Consider the following 18,894-nt stretch of genomic DNA (forward strand, 5'->3'; position numbering starts at 1 on the left):
TTTTATCCCTAATGAATTGTAATTGTTTTTCATAGTTGCCTCTTGTGGTGAAAAGGATGTCTGTTTATTCATGTCAGCTTATTCCAGGGCAGAATATGTAAATATGGGTGATTTCCCAGCAATTTTTGCTGCTGATTAGTCCTGAATTTTTTCAGATTGAGATCCGGATATGGCCGTAGAGTTTCTCAACAATAGAAAAACGAAAATTGAAATAATTAGCTATTAAAACCACAAGATTAAGATGGATCCTGATAAATGCTTGGTCCAATTACCGTTATCAAAGCTTTTGTGGATGACGTTGGAAATCTTAACCTATAAATCAAGGCTATTATTGATATTAAAATTTATATAGATAAAATCATAAAAATGTTAGAACGCAGAAGGAAACTATTATCGTAAATCATACCAGAAAAGAAATATGGCACTATAAGAGTAAACCGGAAAAATAAGACGAGAAAAAAGCAATTCGAAGAAACTGAATGTTCGTTTACTGCTGTAACAGAAACAAATATTATATTACAAGAGACAATAGTGCCGCAGGTATCCGTCACAAAGTAAATGGTAAACAGTAGCCTGTGGGTTTTTTGTACATTATTTATTGGTAATCCTACTAAGTTTCATTGTTTGTATGCTCAATACATGCCTTTTACATTATGGCAATTGACAGGGGCTCGGAATATGCTTTTCGTTTTGAGTTACTGCTTATGGTACAAAAAGAATATGAATAACCAAAAAAGAATTTGAGTACACTTTGTCTTGATCTGTTTGAAGAAAATAGCCACAGCTACCTATCCTTCTATATTACCGGCCACAGAAAGTCTGGAGAGAAGGAAGATACACGCTGAGGAAATTACTACAGCTCCAGCAAAACAAACCATATCCAAACTAGTAACAAGAGGTGTAGTGCTGAATTTTTCCAGCACTCCCACTTGAAGTATCATCATTACAGCGTGCACTATTTTTGATTTAGCTTCCCAAATTGAGTCCACTTCTATCCATTTTGGAAGTTTCTGAAAGAAGAAAGTTGCAGTCCATTAAAATGAATTCTACTCTGCACAGAAGGGTTTTTTGTTTTTTTTTTTTAAATTTTTATTTTCCGAATGAACAAGGAGGAGACAGACTTACCGTCATGTAGAAGAGCCCAAATAAATTGGACCCTGAAAGCCCTCGTTCTTTCTCTTTAATATTATTTGGTCCCACAAACATGGCATACAATCCTACCCCGAAAATTAGCATAGCAGTTCCCACCAAGTAAACGTCTGCATTAAAGATTGACATAATTAAAAAGGGTACATTCAAGAAAGCTTACAAAAATGTAGATAAGAGTGTGAAAACAAGGAGTACCAATGGCTTCTATAATCAGATGAACCATATGTCCGTGATCAGTCTTTGGAGATAACGTATTGAAAAACTGGAAATATGATTTTACCACAAGAAAGGAACCCTGCAAATATAAAATGTTTGTCAGACTTTAGTTTTATATACGAGGACCCTGCTTAAAAATCAATCATTAGATGTTTCTTAGTTTAAAAGGTTACCTCCAGAAAACACAATACTGAACCGAGTAAGGATCCCGCAACAGCAAATAATGTGAAAAACCGACAATCAACTATACCCTGCACGATTTCAGCTTAAAAAATTAATCTTTATTACTTATATGAAGTTTGTGCTTGGGATTTAATATCTTTGATCATGTCATCATGTTTAACAAGAGGAACATTCCGTTAAGTTGCATAAAAATGTAACTAATCTGTCAGAATTATCGTTGTCTACTGATCTATATCTAAGACTGATGCAAGTTGTGTTCATCCAAATTTATGAAAAGGAATATCAAGAACCAACACTAAAATTATCAGGTTGAGATGGAAGAATTCCGCCAACAAACAGGAATATAAGTCAAAAGTAGTATTCAATTAAATAAAAACATAGACGTACCCTTTCAATGAGCATCTGGATTAATTTCCAAGGTCTTCGCTCCAAAATTTGCCTTAACACCTTAAGCACGGCATCAATAACGTCAGCCAGCAAAGAAGCAAGATCAATTACTGGATCAACCTTTGGCCCTGTTGTGATCAACATCCTATTTGACGTAGCCACAGATGTTTTTATGGGCACCGTTGATCTCATCTGATCAGCATTCCCACAAATTCTCTTCTCCCCATTAAACCCTGCCTTATTCATACACCTCACAGTATTTGTTGATGAAGAAGATGGACAAGTAGAAGAAGAAATTGCATGACGCAAAGGTTTAGAAGTTCGGAACAATCTTGAGGTTGCCATTGCAACTATTTTGAGGGTTTAGGGGTTTATTTATTTATTCATCGATTGTGGTGAGCGAAGTTGGTTGTTTATATACCATGCAAATGCAATGTGAGAAAGAGAAGATTCGTGGAATATAAGCTGGAGTTTTTGGCTACATGCACTTTTGGGCTTTTACTTGGAGAAGTTGGTCTCATTTTTGAACTTTTAGTTTGACAATCGAAAATTCTACAATAAAATTCACGTTGGTTATTGGTTTCGTTAACGTGTGGGTCCTCTTACGATGTGAGCCGAACATATGTTAATGGCGTATCTTTCGGGGAAAAAATATTTGGAGTTTCATGTTCTCCATCGTTGGCTTGGTCTTGATCGCAAAGAGAATCTAGTACTACCATGCTTGCGTTAAGGAATAGTAGTCGGCGGCCCTGNTACATGCACTTTTGGGCTTTTACTTGGAGAAGTTGGTCTCATTTTTGAACTTTTAGTTTGACAATCGAAAATTCTACAATAAAATTCACGTTGGTTATTGGTTTCGTTAACGTGTGGGTCCTCTTACGATGTGAGCCGAACATATGTTAATGGCGTATCTTTTAAAAAAAAAAAAATATTTGGAGTTTCATGTTCTCCATCGTTGGCTTGGTCTTGATCGCAAAGAGAATCTAGTACTACCATGCTTGCGTTAAGGAATAGTAGTCGGCGGCCCTGACCTGCTACTCGACAACAGGATACACCTTTGCATTTTGGCTACCTAACCATTCTTCACTTCAACCCTATTTTTCCTGTTACCTTCATTTTCTGTCATCTTTCTACTCGACTGAACACACGGTCCTCCTTTTGTTGTAAATCACATACAGGAGAATCTACTTACAGCGTAGCCTTAGTTTAATTAATAGCCGAGAAAATATGATAGATTTATTATTTATTATTTTAATAAAGTAAATAAAGGATTAATTCACAACCTAATATTATAAATTTTCTTTCACAATCTCGATGTGATAGCTTGTAATTAATCAGTTCATAATTAGACAAACAAGACCCATAACAAATAAACAAAACCTATTTGCGAACTGACCCTACCACGTCGAAATTGTGAAAAAAAAATTATGAGATTAAGTTGTAAATATAGTATTACAGTATTACCCGTACTTCATATATAAATTGATATATTTTCATAAGATAATTATCACATCACGATTCGTAAGGAATAGTTTATATTATTGTAGTCATAAATCTGATATTAGAATACTAAATACACAAAGTCAAATAATGTATGGTGTGAAAAAAATAATCGAGCAAACATAGCATGTTCCCACCGGTTTATGTGCTGTTAGCTCCATCAGTAAGAAATTTTGGTTAATGGAAGATGAGGCCACTCAACAGTCAACAGCTTCACAGCCGCTTCATCAATTTCATTGGACTCTAATTTATAAATAAAAAAATAAAAAAACGGAGCAAAGATTTGACAACGCAAGCTAGAGCTAAGAAAGAAATCAACTCAATATAACAAAGATGAGAGGTTCATCTAAAGCATTCCATCACCACCTAAATCAGCCTAAAGAAAACATCGCACAGTTTCAATGTGCTTTATTACTGCTGGGCAAAATATATTCGATATAATATGCTGCCCTAGAAATATCCACATAATACCATAATATAGATACATTTCAATAAAGAATGTTCAAAAAAAAAATTGTTGACCAAAGGACAAATAACCTCAGACATTGTCAAGAGGAAAATTTACAAGAATACATCATCAAAAAGAAAAGCAATTATCAGGCTAGAATCAAGGTTGTAAATCGCAAAGACTACAGCATCCCTTGAGTCATGATGCCTCCCAGGGCCTGACAGCACCTTCGATCTATCTTCTTGGTAAAAGCCCTGCAATGGTTAGCTAGTTTATAACAGATGGTTCCATAGGTGCATAGATATTACTAAAAAAGAAAATCCACCACTTTATGAAGAATCAAAAATAGTTATAATTGGCATGAGCCCAAGAGAATGAAAACATGATCAGTGACTTGGAGATAACTCTTATTCTAACCCAATGTTTGTCCATCCAATTACCTGTAATTTGATATATAATTATATATATCAAATTCTATCACAAAGAGATCAAACAACCAATTAAACCTCATACCCAATGTCAGTAAAAACACCCAACTAACATACAAAACACATACAATCAACATAAGAACAATACTAAGTTCCTCTGCAAAGATAAACATAGAAAAGTGCAAATAAATAGTTTGTATAAGCAAATACAAACTACTGCCACATATTCTACATGATGGTCAAATAATTTATAAAACAATGTCAAAACAGCATAAGGATGCATAAAGATCTTATTCTTATGCGATGCAGCTCAAAAGTGCTTGAGATATAATCATAGAAATTGCCTCATAAAATAAAAGGTCTTTGCTTCATCACAGCCGCATTCTCTCTTTAAATGCCCACATGAAAGACATTAAAGTTGAATACTGAATCAATTTATATGGTGTAAACCACAAATCCAACCTTCAACCACCACCCCTCTCCCCAATGAACTGATTTATCAAGAACCCTAAGCTAGACTCATAAAAAAATATCTTTTAAGGACTAATTCCACAAAATATTTTCAACTGGCAGGGGAGAATTCCAAGAATCATTCCACAAGTAAAAAATACTAATAATAGTGTAATAGTGACAATATTGCATAATATATTTGCAGTGAGGTCCAGGCAGTAAAACCTAATCACACCAACATTGGGGCTTTGGAGGATTTAGGGTAGAAATGGTTGAGGTAGGGATATAATCCAAACAAATTCCCTGTTATCACAGAACAGATACATCCATAAACATTTTTAACCTTGGAAACCTTGTACATTCAACCAAACTAATTCAAACTCTGAAAACTTTTAACACATTAAATCCTCATGCAAAGGGCTCAACTAGGAGTACACAACTAATTAATGATTTGCATGTCGAAACATTCAACAAGGAGTGTACAACTAATTGTTGATGTGCATGTAGAACCACTAATGCATGTGTTTCCACAATCTTGATGTTGAGACCTGCCTCTTCTAGCCTAGATATTACGCATCCAGAAAATATGATCAGCCTGGGAGGCATCTTTGCATGCCATGTTTTCTCACCAACAAAATCCAATCGAAGTCCAAGTTTTCATAAACTAAATCCAATCCAAGTCCAAAGTTATCATATATGGTCTTGTTCATATAGTACGAGTTTCTTATAGATATGGTAAGCTTTCTCATATAATCCATAAAGCACAAATTTTAAGGAGTTTTTTTTTTGTCACTCTGTTTCTTTAGGCATAATATTTTTCGTTCTGTTTTTTTGGCCAGAACAATAACTAACGATTTCGCCCTTAACTACCTTTTCCTGATCATATTACTATCTAAGTTTGATTGATCTTGCAATAAACAGTCATATGCAGCCGGAAGTCATCTGGTTTGCAAATGGAAGGTCAAGAACTCAGCCCTAGAAGTATGCAACTCCAGGAAGGAAAATGGAAGTTTTTGTATCACTACGATCTACACTGATATAAAACATTAAGTCAGCTTGGTTATGAGAAATCACAAAAAAAACAAAAAGTTTGATTCTTTCAATTTTCAAGACTGCAAAAACATTTGGTTTCGCCTATTCAAAGCAATCTATAAGTTAAAGGCCTCATTTTTCCTCTGAGAAAAACACATTAAAAACCAGAAGATGAAAACAAAAGGTGAATGGGGGTTACTCTCAGACAAATGCCTCGATTTGTCGTCAAGGTGAATGGATTAGTTATCGGACTCGTCATCGAAATTCATCATCACAGAGATAACCCCAATCAATCACTCACTCATACTCATCTTAGAAATCACTATTAACACAAAAGAGAATTAAAACAAAATTACCAGAAGAAGCTACTGTCATTTGAAAGCGTTTGACTGCTGCATACAGATCACCAGTGCCTCTCCCGTTAGGACCTCATCTTCTTTTATACTAGTGTTAATCTGTTTAGGGTTTTCGCTGTTGCTCCAGTGCCGAAAGTACGAAAATAACCACATACAGCTACTTATTTTAAATGCCCAAATTACCCCTACTCACTTACATATTAGAAGGTTAGAATTGCAAGTTATGATTTGCATCTCCACCGTCCACCAGCGCGGGTGGGACCCATTCCTTTGACGGCCTTGATTATCGGGATGCAAGTTCAGCTTTGGTCACTCCGCTTCCTCCAATTCAATCCTTCAATGAGCTCTGCAACAAACTGCAACTGGAATTTGGGTTGAAGTATCTCTGTTCAATGGAGTCTTCTTGTCTTCTTATTCTTATTTGCTGCGAATCATAGAGATAAAAGAACATGATTCTAGCTGCAGCTTCAAGTTATGGTTCAGTCCCAACATGTCCCACTCTCGACCAGTCAGAAAAACCTCGCCAAACCCACTCTCAGTCTCGCAAGAGCCTCTCCATAACAAACCAAGGCTTCAATTCTAACGCTACAATAACCCATCGAAACACAAAGTCGTAAGTAATTCTTTTCACAAACACTTCCCAGGCATTGAAGCTAATTCAACTTGATCATCTTACATTATTGGTTCAGGTGCGAGTGTTATGATTTCTACAAGGAGATAATTCCGTACAACGAAGCGTGGTCCTGGCAAAAGAACATTGTTGAGGAAAAGAAGGCTTTGATTGAAAGAAATGAAGAATGTCCAGACACTTTGATTATTCTACAACATAGTCCTGTTTATACATTGGGCACTGCTAGTTCAGAGAAGTACCTTAATTTTGACTTAAAGAATCCTCCTTTTCAAATTTATCGGACCGAACGAGGCGGGGAAGTTACATATCATGGTCCTGGCCAGGTGACACTCTCATAACTAACCTCTAATATCTTAAATGCAGCGATTCAGTAATTGGCGCATGTCAATAGCATCTCATTTTGTCTTTAGTATTAAAAATGTATAACATTGTGAAGATCAAAAATCAAACTTCCTTTTGCAAATTAATTGGATATTGAGTAACGGTCCTAACTTGCAATGCTTTTGTTTCCATATAGCTAGTTATGTACCCTATCATCAATCTGAGAAATCACAAGATGGATCTTCATTGGTACCTCAGGGCTCTTGAGGAGGTTGTCATTCGTGTTCTTTTCTCAACATTTTCTGTCAAGGCTTCCCGAGTTGAGGGTTTAACTGGGGTTTGGGTTGGTAAGCACTCTTGATCTCTCTTTATACAAGTAGGTCTATGCGTTTCACACTACTACATATTATGTGTTGTAACAAGTAAAATTTAGTTATTTTCTCTAAGTTGATGTCATATATTATTGACATTAGTATAAAGCGAATTGTCTGAACTACTGGTAAATATGTTTTGTCTAAATTCCATCCAATCATCAAATAGAAAACAGAATGTGGTATCTGTCAAAGTGCTATCGACCCCAGCCCATTCTTAATATTCCAAGTTCGCCTCATCTTTCCTAGATGTCCCTAAGCATCTAGGAGGTACGTTGAGTTTTTTTAAGATGAATGTTTTTTAAGATGAAACACTTTCTTCGATTTATTGAGTTATGATTATGATTGCTTTTATCAATTTATTAATGGTTATCTAAATCTCTTAATTGAATTTTTCTTATGCTGTATTGCAAACTTGATATTTTTTTCTCAAGTACAAGTTGAATCTGGTAGATGCAATGAGGAGAAAAAGCACATATAGTAGTTAAAGCTTATTTTCTAGCCTTGATTATTAATCACTGGTCCAACTGAGAAATTCTTATGAATCAGCAACAGACAGACTCCATATTATTTCGAACTGTTGAGACTCCACTGAAATCTAGCAGAACATATATAAAGGCTGTAGGAAAGATTCAATTAATTAACATCCTTCATTGAACAACTTTTTGATCTCGCTCATTGAGGGACCAGGGCTTGATCTGTTATATAGTGAAAGCTATATGTTGGGAAATAGGCAGGTTTTGCTACCTCGTTATGATGTGCCTTTACTTAGATCTTATAAGAGCGATCTATTGTGCTATATCAGTTATGCTTACCCTTTCTGCCCTGATTTTATTTTGTTAGCCTAAATGCTGCATACTCTTGATCTTTTTTCTCTTTCTGGAATTCTTCAACAGGAAATCAAAAACTGGCAGCGATAGGGATACGTGCATCTCAGTGGATTACATATCATGGTTTAGCACTAAATGTCACCACAGATCTATCACCCTTTAGTTGGATTGTCCCATGTGGTATTCAAGATCGTCAGGTTGGAAGCATTAAGAGGCTGCTTAAAATAGATCAGTCATCCAATGGATGCAGGGAAACAGATTTAGACCATCCTGACAACTGCCAGCTAATACATATCACTAACAATTCTTTGATCAAGGAGTTTTCTGAAGTTTTTCAGGTTGAAGTCATTAAGAAAAACGTCCTCTTTTTAGAGATTTCAGAGAAAAACTTCTAGCTCGTATGCCACGGAACTATTTAGTTCTGGACCGAACCCAATATGATAGAATCATTATAGAAATATAATCTGTGTTTCCATCATAGCCTCAGGCCCCCAATCCATGAGTTGTTGAAATCAGAGCTAAGACTATCCGGTAGGATTGTCCCTCTGTACAATGGATGTAATACCAATTTCCTATCATTATAGAAACATAATCTCTCGGACCTTTTTGTTTTTCAAAAGGACAGATTAGGTCCATTGTTTACTGCAATAGATTGCTTACTCTGTTTATAACAAAAATGATAAATATCGCCTCTGTAGCTCCTTCCGATATAATAATAATTTTAAGGAAGACTTATAAAAAATGCCCCATGATTTAAGAAAGTGCAGTGTTTTTGGGTTCCATTAGTTACCTTATAGTATTTCGTGGTCCTGTAAATCCTATATTTCCACATTATGTACAATTTAATATTCGGTGGATCACAATCGTATTATGCTAACAAATAACAGTACACATTTTTTTTTTTTTTTTTAAATATACTAACTCAACCCTGGAATTATACTAACATAGTACTCGCTAAATGATGTTGGCGGGGTCAATTTGGACCGCTTACCACAACTTCCATTCTCTAAGGCCAAGGGCATAGCGGTTTTGCTAGATATTTTTGAGTGCGAGATGGTTCCTTTGGATAAGGGTTTCTTTTCATAATTTGGAGAGTGGGCTTGGAAGATTTTCTCATTTCTCCGATACACAATTCCAATTCTATTCTCCAATTCAACCTTTTGAAACCTATGAAATGGCTGGAGTTGCTAGGTTGAGTTACTGCTCTCTCCCAATGTCTAAATTTTCATCTTCAAGTACTTTTGAGAAAGTGAAGTTCAATCTTCCTCCGTGCCCGTTTATAGAAATGGTTGGTGTGTATGTTGTTTGCGCTAAATATTGTCCCACCAGTTCTTTGGCAAGGAGTATTCAAGATACTAAAAAGTATAAAAATTTAATGGTAGCTTCAAGTTCTTCTCAACAAACTGTTCATGTTCAAGGAGATAATCAGGTAAGCTTGGATTTTAAACATTTATGCAGAGAAGGGAAAGTGAAAGCAGCTCTTCAGGCAATGGATAAAATGGAAAAGAAGGGAGTTTTTTTGGGCTCCATCGATATCGTTGAATTGCTTAAGGTTTGTGTCGATTTGAAATTGTTGGAAGCTGGAAAAATGGTTCATGAGTATGTTCTGAGGTCTCCATCAAAACCAAGTTCCGTTGTGTTTAATAAATTGGTGGAAATGTACTGTGGACTGGGTGATACTGGAAGTGCAAAAAAAGTGTTTGAGCAAATATCTGATAAAAATTTGGATTCTTGGAATTTGATGCTGCTAGGTTTGGCAGAAAATGGGGAAGGAAAAGAAGCTCTTCAAATTTTCGGCCAGATGAAAGAAGCCGGGGTGAGGCCGAATGGGTCTACTTTTGATTGTGTTATGGAGGCTTGTGTTTGCTTAGGAGCAGTGGAGGAAGGATTAACACACTTTAAGTCGATGAGCCGGGATTATTCTATCAATCCAACAATGGAGCATTACGAGAGTATTGTTGATCTTCTTGGAAGGTCACAGAAGATTACTGAGGCTAAAGAGATCATTAAAAACATGCCAATTGAACCAAGCTCTGTGGTGAGGGAGACACTAGAAAAGTACACCAAAACTGGACGTACAGAGCAGCCTGGTGAATTGGGTTCATTTGTATCACCTTCGGGTTTGAGACTTAGTAATAAGAAGAAGGTAAGGGACAGCTTAATTTCAAACCAAAAGAAAGCAAGTCCAGAGAGAAGCAAGGCCTATGAAAAGCTGAGGTCTTTGGGTAAGGAGGTGAGAGAAGCTGGCTATGTGCCAGACACAAAGTATGTACTTCATGATCTCGACCAAGAAGCAAAAGAGAAGGCATTGATGTATCACAGTGAAAGTTTGGCCATTGCTTATGGGCTAATCAGTACTCCTCCTGGAACCACCCTAAGGATCATCAAGAATCTAAGGATCTGCGGAGATTGTCACAACTTTGTCAAGATACTTTCAAGCATTGAGAAAAGAGAGATAATTGTTAGAGACAATAAGAGGTTTCACCATTTTAAGGATGGGAAATGTTCCTGTCGAGATTACTGGTGAAAACTAATTTCTTTTAGAATTATGGAGCTCCTTCCTAGTTCATAAAACCTGATTCTGTATGTCATCTCATCTTTGAGTAGGACACTGTGTTGCTCTGTCGACTTAGAAGCAGAAATTTGGTATTGGAGATGAAACCATGTCATCAAAGGCTGCAATAACTTGGAAGATTTAAGGCCACTGTTGTGGTTCAGACTTGTAATTACATGTTTAGATGGCCTGTCGCATGCGTTCATCTGTATGGAAACAACTATGCTATTGTTTACGTGTTAATGATCAATAGAGAGATTGTTATTTGCATAATTACATGGCCTTCTATGAGGACAAAGGGGGGCTTGAAACTTTTAATGTTTTTTTCCTTCTTTTTCTTTTTGCTTTTCTCACCCAAAAGAGTTCTAAGTATTAGGGTCTTACTCAGACCTGTAAAATGTCAAGTCATCAATTGATTCAAGATATGATCGATTGATGTGTTGCTTTTATTATTTATGTTAAATTATCACGCCTACTATCAGACTATTCCTCTTGGAAGTCAATTGGGGAATTACTGAATTTGCCTTTCCGCTATTCTCTTTTTTATACATATAAAAAATGGCAGATATACTCGGGTGCTAAAGATTATGTGCTTCATTGGCAAGAGGAAAAATCTTCCCTTCGCCTGTACACTTCACCATGTCGAGGCGGATAACCCCCCCACAGATAAAGAAAATTTCGGCTGTACTGATGCAATAAGAATCTAAGTGAGCAACAATTAATAGAAACAGTTTCAGTCTATCAAACCTCATTTCCCGTATCTAGGCACCCAAAATCTCAACCTTCAGAACCATCTCAAACAAACATCCCAATTGGAACAAAACTTTGTGGCCACAAGATCATTACATCATCGCCATGGCAACAGCTAGCATTTACCTAAATGTACAACCCTTTAGTGAAGGAGTTCAAAAACCTTTAGAAATGAATATACAGTATCCCTTGTAAAAATCAGTAGTTCTCAGCCACTGGCCTTGAAGGAAAGAGCCTTAGAAGAAACGTCAACAGTGACCAGAGGCAAAGCACACCAAGGGCTTGAAAAGTCACTACCATGCCAAACATTGCACCACTTCTCTCCAGCAATTCTGGAGAGCTTGGAGCATCTTTCATCGAGAAAATCAACCTCTCAATATAATGAGCCGCTTTGCTCAACTGATATAGTCTATATATCTGCAATCAACATGACAAATTGGGTATCAGAAACATAAACTTAAATTAAGAGAACACATTTTCTTAAATCAAAAAGAAATACCTCAAAAATAATTGGAATCAGTGGCCAACAAGATGACCCACGCTTGTCAAGATATGTCTCAAATGCAAGTTGAGCTGCACAGCCAAATAGAAAAGGAAACACTGCAACCAAGGCTGGCAGGCCAAGCACTGGCCAAGTTACATAGACAGCAAAGAGAGGAGCAACAACCTTAAAGCCTGCTGTGAAGAAAGCAGATGACAAGTATCCTCTGAGACCTGTGATGAGTCCCCACCTCTTTGGACTGAATTGCAAATATGGCCTTTGAACATGATCAGTCACAAGCAGAAATGTTGCAAGACCAATATAAAACGCAGACTCAGAAAATAGTGAAGCCACAATCTCTGCATGATTATTACAAGGGAAATTATCTTTGGAACATTTATTCTTAAAAACACTAAGATACAGGCAAAAAATAATCATGAATGTATGGAATAACTCGTGTCATGCTTGGTTTTGAATAAAAAAAGAACACAAGGAAACTCATAACACAAAAAGGAAAAGGAGATTCCCAAAGAGGCCTATATCTGAGTTGGCTACTTGTGATCAGAATTGTGGAACCACATTGAAGAAGTGAAGATCAATCCAAAGGAAAACTAATTGAATATAATTAAAAAAAAAAATAGTTTTCTATGACTCTGTGACTTCATCTGTTCGTTAAAGTAATTTCCATGTTACGAAATTTTGTAATCTGAAAGTATAACAATTTAGACGAGAATAAACATGAAGTCCAGTCTGCTTTGGCTCTTTCGCTGCCAATGACTCACAAGTGAACTGCCATTTATCATGCAGAAACAACACATTTATACCCGGAGCTAAGCATATAAATTTACTTGATAAATTAAGGGTTTTTCTATCCCTCTTCCATAGCCTCCTCTGTTTAATGCTTAGGGACTGCAACACCAGATTAAGACTTCAAATTGCCAAATTCAGATTACCACCCTCAATTAAAATAAGCATATGGTGTACCTTTCAGAAACCTGAATATTTTACTCTTTATCCACCCTTTCTATTTCATTTTGTAGGATAAGAAGAAATATTTAACACCAGAGGGAGAAAAATGTCCCCAAAAAAACTGTGTAATTCTGCTAAGAACAAACAAATTGTGACCGTTTTTTCACTTCAGACTCATTTTTAATTCTGCTAACCCAGTTGGTTGATTCATGGGCTAAGTTTTTGATCTTATACATTTCTTGTGATTCTTACCTCTCAATAAGAAAGTTCAAAGAAATCCGCATACTCTCTCTTTCAAGTAGGTCAGTCTCTTCACTCCAAAATGTATCATCCACGAAATTTTGTTTCCAATATTTGGGATCAGCTCCCCATAATACATCCAAACACGTGTTACTCCCTCGAAGTAAAGGCCATTATATTTTATCTTACTGCATAAACCCCTTAAACCTAATGACTTTGGGCTTTTATCCTATAAAGCTTTCCTTTTCATACTAACATTGCAACTTGAAAGCATGTGATACAAAATTGATCAGGAAGAAACCATCATGTATTGAAACAATTAAAAAAAATTGCACACAAAAACATATTATATTAAGGTTGTTGATAAACATAAAAGCAAGCAACTGACAATTTTACCTATGAGAACCTCGTTCCTGAAGAAATTTTCTACTGCATTGCCAAGTAAAAACTGAGGAAGGATCAACGACAGTATGAGTGCAACAGGTGCCAGAATCCAGAGAAAAGAACCCTTGTCTTCTTGGAAAGGAGCTGACATCAACTTCCCTTCTTCCACTAGCTGGTGAGTTAAGCCACAAAATGAAACAGAACCGGATTTCCCACGAAATGGCTCCACCCCATTAAAACTACCAACGGCTACACCAGAATTTTCGCTCTTAGAAAGGTCCAACTTTGCCTCAGTATCAGAATTAGAGGCACATACAATAGCTCCTCTTGGCAAAGGCCTTAACAAAGACCCTCCAGTTTTACGCGTTGAACCAGGGAAAATATGCGCTGTAAAAGTACATTCTTAAGTATAATTAACAATTAAAACAATTGCTAAACCTCAGTCTTCTCAACAACCAAAAAAATAAAACAAAATAGCATTGATACAGATAAAAGTAGAGTGCAAAAGAGATTATACATCTATATGTATTTTGAAGACAAACATTGGGACCTTTGAATCCGACTTGGCTTGGAGAGACCTTAAATTGTAAGATTACAATCAGAGATAAAGATAAGTGATTATAACAAAGGAAATTCAGAAGAAATGTAAGGTTAAAGAATCAAATTGAAGAGTAATTGCTTACAATTCGATAAGCAAGGAGACGATCATTTGAGGACTTGAATTGTGGGACGGGAATTCCAAGACAAATTGATTGTACTTCCATTTTAGTTTGTTTTGTGGGGGTTCTGGGGTTTTCTCTTTTATTTTGGACGTCTTAAACCCTAACTGGTGCTCACAGAGTCACAGTGCCTACGTGTGTGTTTCAATTCATGGGCTTGGACTTGGAGGGAACCAAGTCAACCAACATATGATAATCACCCACGGTCCCGCACGTCACATGTTAGTGCTCAGCTCCGTCAGCTGTTCACTGTTGGTTGGAGGTTGAAATTTAAATACTATCACACATTATATCTCATAGATTTGGGTCAGGAAAATTCTACCATTTCCGGTCAAGTCATTGTTAATATTATTAGGGTGCGTTTTATTCAAAAATGTTAAATTAGTAGGAATATTGGATTATTGAAAAGATAGATTAGTTTGGAAGATTACTGAGAATCTTTAGGAAAATATGTTTGATTATGTGGTGGGTATATTATATTAATATGTTTGGTTATGAGAAATAAATTGGTGGGTATGTTATTTAAATTATTAGATTGTCCCTTTTTTAAATATTAATATAATATTATTTTTATTATTAATTTTTAAATAATTTCTTTTAACCCCAATATTTCAGATTTAGCTAAAACACCCCGCTTATATAAAACTTTAATTTATGACGAAATCACCCCCACCTCCTGCCATCACTGCAAACCACCATCGGAAGTCTCCGAAAGTCCCTGTGAGTAGCTCACCGTCACCAAGAGGCTTCGATATGGCCGTTTCTGGCCATATTGATAGCCGAAAACGATCATATCATGCCAGATCTGGCCGTTAACGACCATATCCCTTGCCATTATCGGCCGGATCTGGACGAGATCTGGCCATTAACGGCCATGGAGCTGGCCGTTAGCGGCCAGAATAGATCTGACAGTTAATGGCCAGATCTAGCTTGATATGGCTGGAAATGGCCCTACCGAAGTCTCCCGGAGCCTCCTACCGAATCTCGTTCTTTTTTAGGGGCTCCAACAACTTTTCGGCGGCGGTCCATAGTGGTTGGCCCACTGTTGGCGGTGGTGGCTGGGTGGCAGTAGTGGTCTGTAAATTGTTTTAAATATAAAGGCATTATTGTCCAAAATTTTAATTAAACAATGGTAAAATTGAAATAAGATATTAATGTAAATTTCTTTTAAAATAGGGGTATGATTGTCCAAAATTTTTATTAATAAGAGATAAAATTGTAACAAAAAAATATAACCCTGGTAATCTTAAAATACCTAAGAAAATAGAGATAATCAGATTACCTCCAATATTACCAATAGTAACCACTATTGGTATTTGAAGATTACCGGTATCTTATTTTACTTGATAACCAAACATAATAATTAAGTAATATAAGATCACTTACTCTCAGTAATGTCAGATACCTCCTAACCAAACGCCCCCTTAGAGATTAATTTTTGCAAATTTTATGCAATGATATAAAGTCATTCATTTGGCATACAATTTGGATAATTTATAAGACATTTTAATTATTTTAAAAATAAAAATTTGTCTTAAATTCAAAATATTATAAAACCACTCTGGGTGGTCGGGTAAGGCAATAAAGACTCTTAGGGTCCGCTTGAGAGTTTCATAATAGCAGATATGAGGGTAAACCATCGTAGCGATTTTGAGGGGTTTTTAATAGCGGTAAAACACCTAACCTGTATTTTGGAGTTTATGTTCTAGCAGTTCTAACAATTTTTTATAGGGTCTCTTTATCCTTCTTTGTCATTCTTTACAGCATCTAGAATGATTGAAAAATTGTAACTCTACTTCTCCAAGAAAGCATGTAGAAATGAGATTTTAATAATTTTTTGTATGATTATTTAAAATTATTTTATATTTAATATGGTTGGAGACACGCATAATATAGTTAAATTTTTTTTTAATATAATTGTGATAGTTTTGTAGTGATAAGGTATTCATGGAATAAAATTTTAAAACTAACCAAAACACCCAGATTTGGGGTGTTTTATAAACCCTTAAAAAAATATATAACACTGGTTCTAAAAAGTTTTTGATCCAATTAAAACTAGTGCATAAAAAATCTGGCAAGTAATGGTTTTAAAACGCCTCAAAATCAATCTAATTAAAAACCCCTCAAAGCCAGTGAAAAAAAAAAAAAAACTCCCAAGTAGACCATTAGATGTATTAATTAAAAAGTTTTGAGTTTGATTTCTCTTATTACTAAGAAGACTGATCACTAGAGTATTTACTTGATCGTTTACTTCAGAGTCCTGAGAAATTAGACAAGGCTGACTTAGATGGTCCAATCACCAAAAAAAATAAAAATAAATAAATAATATAAGATAGTACCTTCATATATTCCATTAAAGATAAAAGTCATAACAATGATAAGTTTGTAGCTAAAGCTAAAACCTCCAAGTATTTATATCTCCCAGGAAGAAAGATAAAGAGACCCAAAGGGCAAAAATTCTTAGTTGATGGGCCTAAGATGACCCGAAGGTTATCATAGACCTTATAAATTCAAATCACTGGTGATCAATGGATGTAGCGTAAGAATTATGTTATTAAGTGGAATTTCAGGGCTTGTATAATCTTTTCCAAGATTTTTTAATTAAAGGAAAAACTAAACCCCATGTGAAGTGAATATCCCAAAACACAGTAAGTCTCCAATAGTTTCAAAAATTACCTCTGTTTTTTGTTATTTTTAAGGCCATGGGTATTCATTTGTTTTGAATTACCAATAAGGGTTTTTATAGTCATCCTTATAACTAATTATAATGCATCATTTTGAATAAAAGAAAAAGGAATATTATTTGAAATGTTTAAAATTAGTAAATATAATTTTATATTGGTATAAGAAGTTGTAGTTGTGGGTAATAAGAAATAGTTTGCTAAGGTAAAGGTTCTTAACCTACTAAATTAATAAGTCAAACATTGGACCCATGTTGAGACCACAAGAATGTGAGAAATTTATAAAGGACTAGACTAAAGATGATGAATAAAATAATAGAGTAATACACTTACAAAGATCTTCATATAAAGTAATGTGACAAAAGATGAATGGAATAATGAATATAATGAGTTTAATTTTTTGTTTCACTCTTCAATTTATTTTTTGTCATCTCACTTTATATGAGAATCTTTGTAAGATTTGTTTATAAATATAGTATTATTAAAAAGAGAGAACGACATTTTTCCACCCAAGGTTTGGGGAAACGACACTTTCCCATCCTTCGTTAGGTTTTATTATATTTTCTGTTAATACTTGATTGAAAAGACAAAAATACCCTTAAAATTTGGTTTTATAATTTTTTAATAAGCCAAAAAGTCAAATATTAAAAGTCAAAAAGGAAAAAATTGTTAGCCCCAACTAAAAAGTAAGGGGTAATGCTTAGAATTGTTTAAAGATAAATAACCTTAATTTTTATTTATTTTATAATGTCATCAATTTCTCATCACTATTATTCAATAGTCTACTAAATTTATAATGTTTTTGATTTTTACTAATTAACATAGAAAAATAATATTTGTAATTAATTAAATAAACAAAGGAAAAAAATGTATCTTTACACTTGAACTAATAAATAATTGAGTAAAAATTTTCACTTAACTAAATTTTAATTTATAATAAACTAATTAAGAAATAAACTATTTAAAGGTATTTTCGTCTTTTCAATCAAATATTAACATAAAATACTAATAAAACCTGACGAAATATGGGAAAGTGTCATTTTGAAACTTGATGGGGGGGAAAGTGTTGTATTGCCAAACCTTGGGTGGGAAAATGTCGATCTCCCTGTTGAAAATAATATGCGGTGACTATTAATGATTTCATATATAAAAGACGATGAGGGCTCATGGCTCATGGCTCATGGCTCATGCCTTAATATTTTATCTATTCAATCAAATGTAGTCCATGATAGCTGACACCCAAACAACATTGATTCAATAAAATCAGAGTCAGAATATATATTATATACTGTTTTATAAGTGGTAACGTTATCCCCATCAAAATAATTGCTATAAACAATTGTCGTCTACTTTAAAAAAATATATACAAATTTTAAATATGATTTTTGCTCAATTTCCAACGTCGCATCAAATGCCAAAAGTTATTAAGAAACATAAATACTACTGATTTTTACTAACCAGCCTACAACATGATGTGGCGTTTGACGTGATGATGCCAATTCATTTACCACGTCAGTCACTTGCCACGTCAGAAAGTTAAAAAAAAAAAATCTGAAAAAAATTTTGTGCTAAGCTTATAGAACGAATTTTTGCCTCCCTAATCTCAGTTTTAATAACTTAAAATCTTCTTTCCCAAATCCCAATCTTAATAACCTAAATCTTCTCTCTCAAATCCCAATCTTAATAACCTAAATCTTCTCCCAAATTAAATCATACTCAAAACTCAAATTACCCATCCCAAATTTGAGCATTTGAACTGCCGATTGCGACATCCATTGTCGCCGTCGCATTTATCTCTGTCGCTGACTAGTGAG

General features: G+C 35.0%; 4 protein-coding genes and 1 non-coding gene across 5 annotated transcripts; 2 read left to right on the top strand and 3 right to left on the bottom strand.

The window, feature by feature from the left end:
• Positions 1-466: 466 nt before the first annotated feature.
• LOC116110613 lies at positions 467-2,350 on the bottom strand. The gene is made up of 5 exons (XM_031396834.1): positions 1,936-2,350; positions 1,539-1,616; positions 1,345-1,444; positions 1,126-1,259; positions 467-1,010 (listed from the first exon to the last, which is right to left on the bottom strand). Exons 1-5 carry the CDS (start codon positions 2,278-2,280, stop codon positions 789-791), a joined length of 879 nt encoding a protein of 292 aa, XP_031252694.1. The 5' UTR covers positions 2,281-2,350; the 3' UTR covers positions 467-788.
• A 3,639-nt stretch (positions 2,351-5,989) lies between these two features.
• On the bottom strand, positions 5,990-6,073 carry LOC116110703. Its single transcript, XR_004124946.1, has one exon. It is a non-coding gene; the product is annotated as a small nucleolar RNA SNOR75 (small nucleolar RNA).
• A 326-nt stretch (positions 6,074-6,399) lies between these two features.
• LOC116110626 (octanoyltransferase LIP2p, chloroplastic-like) lies at positions 6,400-8,697 on the top strand. Its single transcript, XM_031396848.1, has 4 exons — positions 6,400-6,762; positions 6,839-7,103; positions 7,298-7,448; positions 8,369-8,697. The coding sequence occupies exons 1-4, from the start codon at positions 6,599-6,601 to the stop codon at positions 8,695-8,697; spliced, it is 909 nt and encodes a 302-aa protein (XP_031252708.1). The 5' UTR covers positions 6,400-6,598.
• A 577-nt stretch (positions 8,698-9,274) lies between these two features.
• On the top strand, positions 9,275-11,107 carry LOC116110612 (pentatricopeptide repeat-containing protein At2g15690, mitochondrial-like). Its single transcript, XM_031396833.1, has one exon. The coding sequence runs from the start codon at positions 9,477-9,479 to the stop codon at positions 10,827-10,829; it is 1,353 nt and encodes a 450-aa protein (XP_031252693.1). The 5' UTR covers positions 9,275-9,476; the 3' UTR covers positions 10,830-11,107.
• A 453-nt stretch (positions 11,108-11,560) lies between these two features.
• Positions 11,561-14,539, bottom strand: LOC116110667. The gene is made up of 5 exons (XM_031396890.1): positions 14,364-14,539; positions 14,198-14,258; positions 13,693-14,067; positions 12,106-12,446; positions 11,561-12,023 (listed from the first exon to the last, which is right to left on the bottom strand). Exons 1-5 carry the CDS (start codon positions 14,442-14,444, stop codon positions 11,805-11,807), a joined length of 1,077 nt encoding a protein of 358 aa, XP_031252750.1. The 5' UTR covers positions 14,445-14,539; the 3' UTR covers positions 11,561-11,804.
• Between the last annotated feature and the right edge of the window lie 4,355 nt (positions 14,540-18,894).

This window comes from Pistacia vera, unplaced genomic scaffold (genome assembly GCF_008641045.1).
Source record: "Pistacia vera cultivar Batoury unplaced genomic scaffold, PisVer_v2 Contig609, whole genome shotgun sequence".
Lineage (NCBI taxonomy): Eukaryota > Viridiplantae > Streptophyta > Magnoliopsida > Sapindales > Anacardiaceae > Pistacia > Pistacia vera.

Bases quoted from the DNA above. Each gene is read 5' to 3' on its own strand.
- LOC116110612 (XM_031396833.1), top strand. From the start codon at position 9,477: ATGGCTGGAGTTGCTAGGTTGAGTTACTGCTCTCTCCCAATGTCTAAA.
- LOC116110626 (XM_031396848.1), top strand. From the start codon at position 6,599: ATGATTCTAGCTGCAGCTTCAAGTTATGGTTCAGTCCCAACATGTCCC. The intron at 6,763-6,838 runs GTAAGTAATTCT...TTATTGGTTCAG, and splicing joins ACCCATCGAAACACAAAGTC to GTGCGAGTGTTATGATTTCT. The intron at 7,449-8,368 runs GTAAGCACTCTT...ATTCTTCAACAG, and splicing joins TTTAACTGGGGTTTGGGTTG to GAAATCAAAAACTGGCAGCG.
- LOC116110613 (XM_031396834.1), bottom strand. From the start codon at position 2,280: ATGGCAACCTCAAGATTGTTCCGAACTTCTAAACCTTTGCGTCATGCA. The intron at 1,445-1,538 runs GTAACCTTTTAA...TTATATTTGCAG, and splicing joins CAGTATTGTGTTTTCTGGAG to GGTTCCTTTCTTGTGGTAAA. The intron at 1,260-1,344 runs GTACTCCTTGTT...TCTTTAATGCAG, and splicing joins TCTGATTATAGAAGCCATTG to ACGTTTACTTGGTGGGAACT.
- LOC116110667 (XM_031396890.1), bottom strand. From the start codon at position 14,444: ATGGAAGTACAATCAATTTGTCTTGGAATTCCCGTCCCACAATTCAAG. The intron at 14,259-14,363 runs GTAAGCAATTAC...TTACAATTTAAG, and splicing joins GTCTCCTTGCTTATCGAATT to GTCTCTCCAAGCCAAGTCGG. The intron at 14,068-14,197 runs GTATAATCTCTT...GTACTTTTACAG, and splicing joins TCTTCAAAATACATATAGAT to CGCATATTTTCCCTGGTTCA.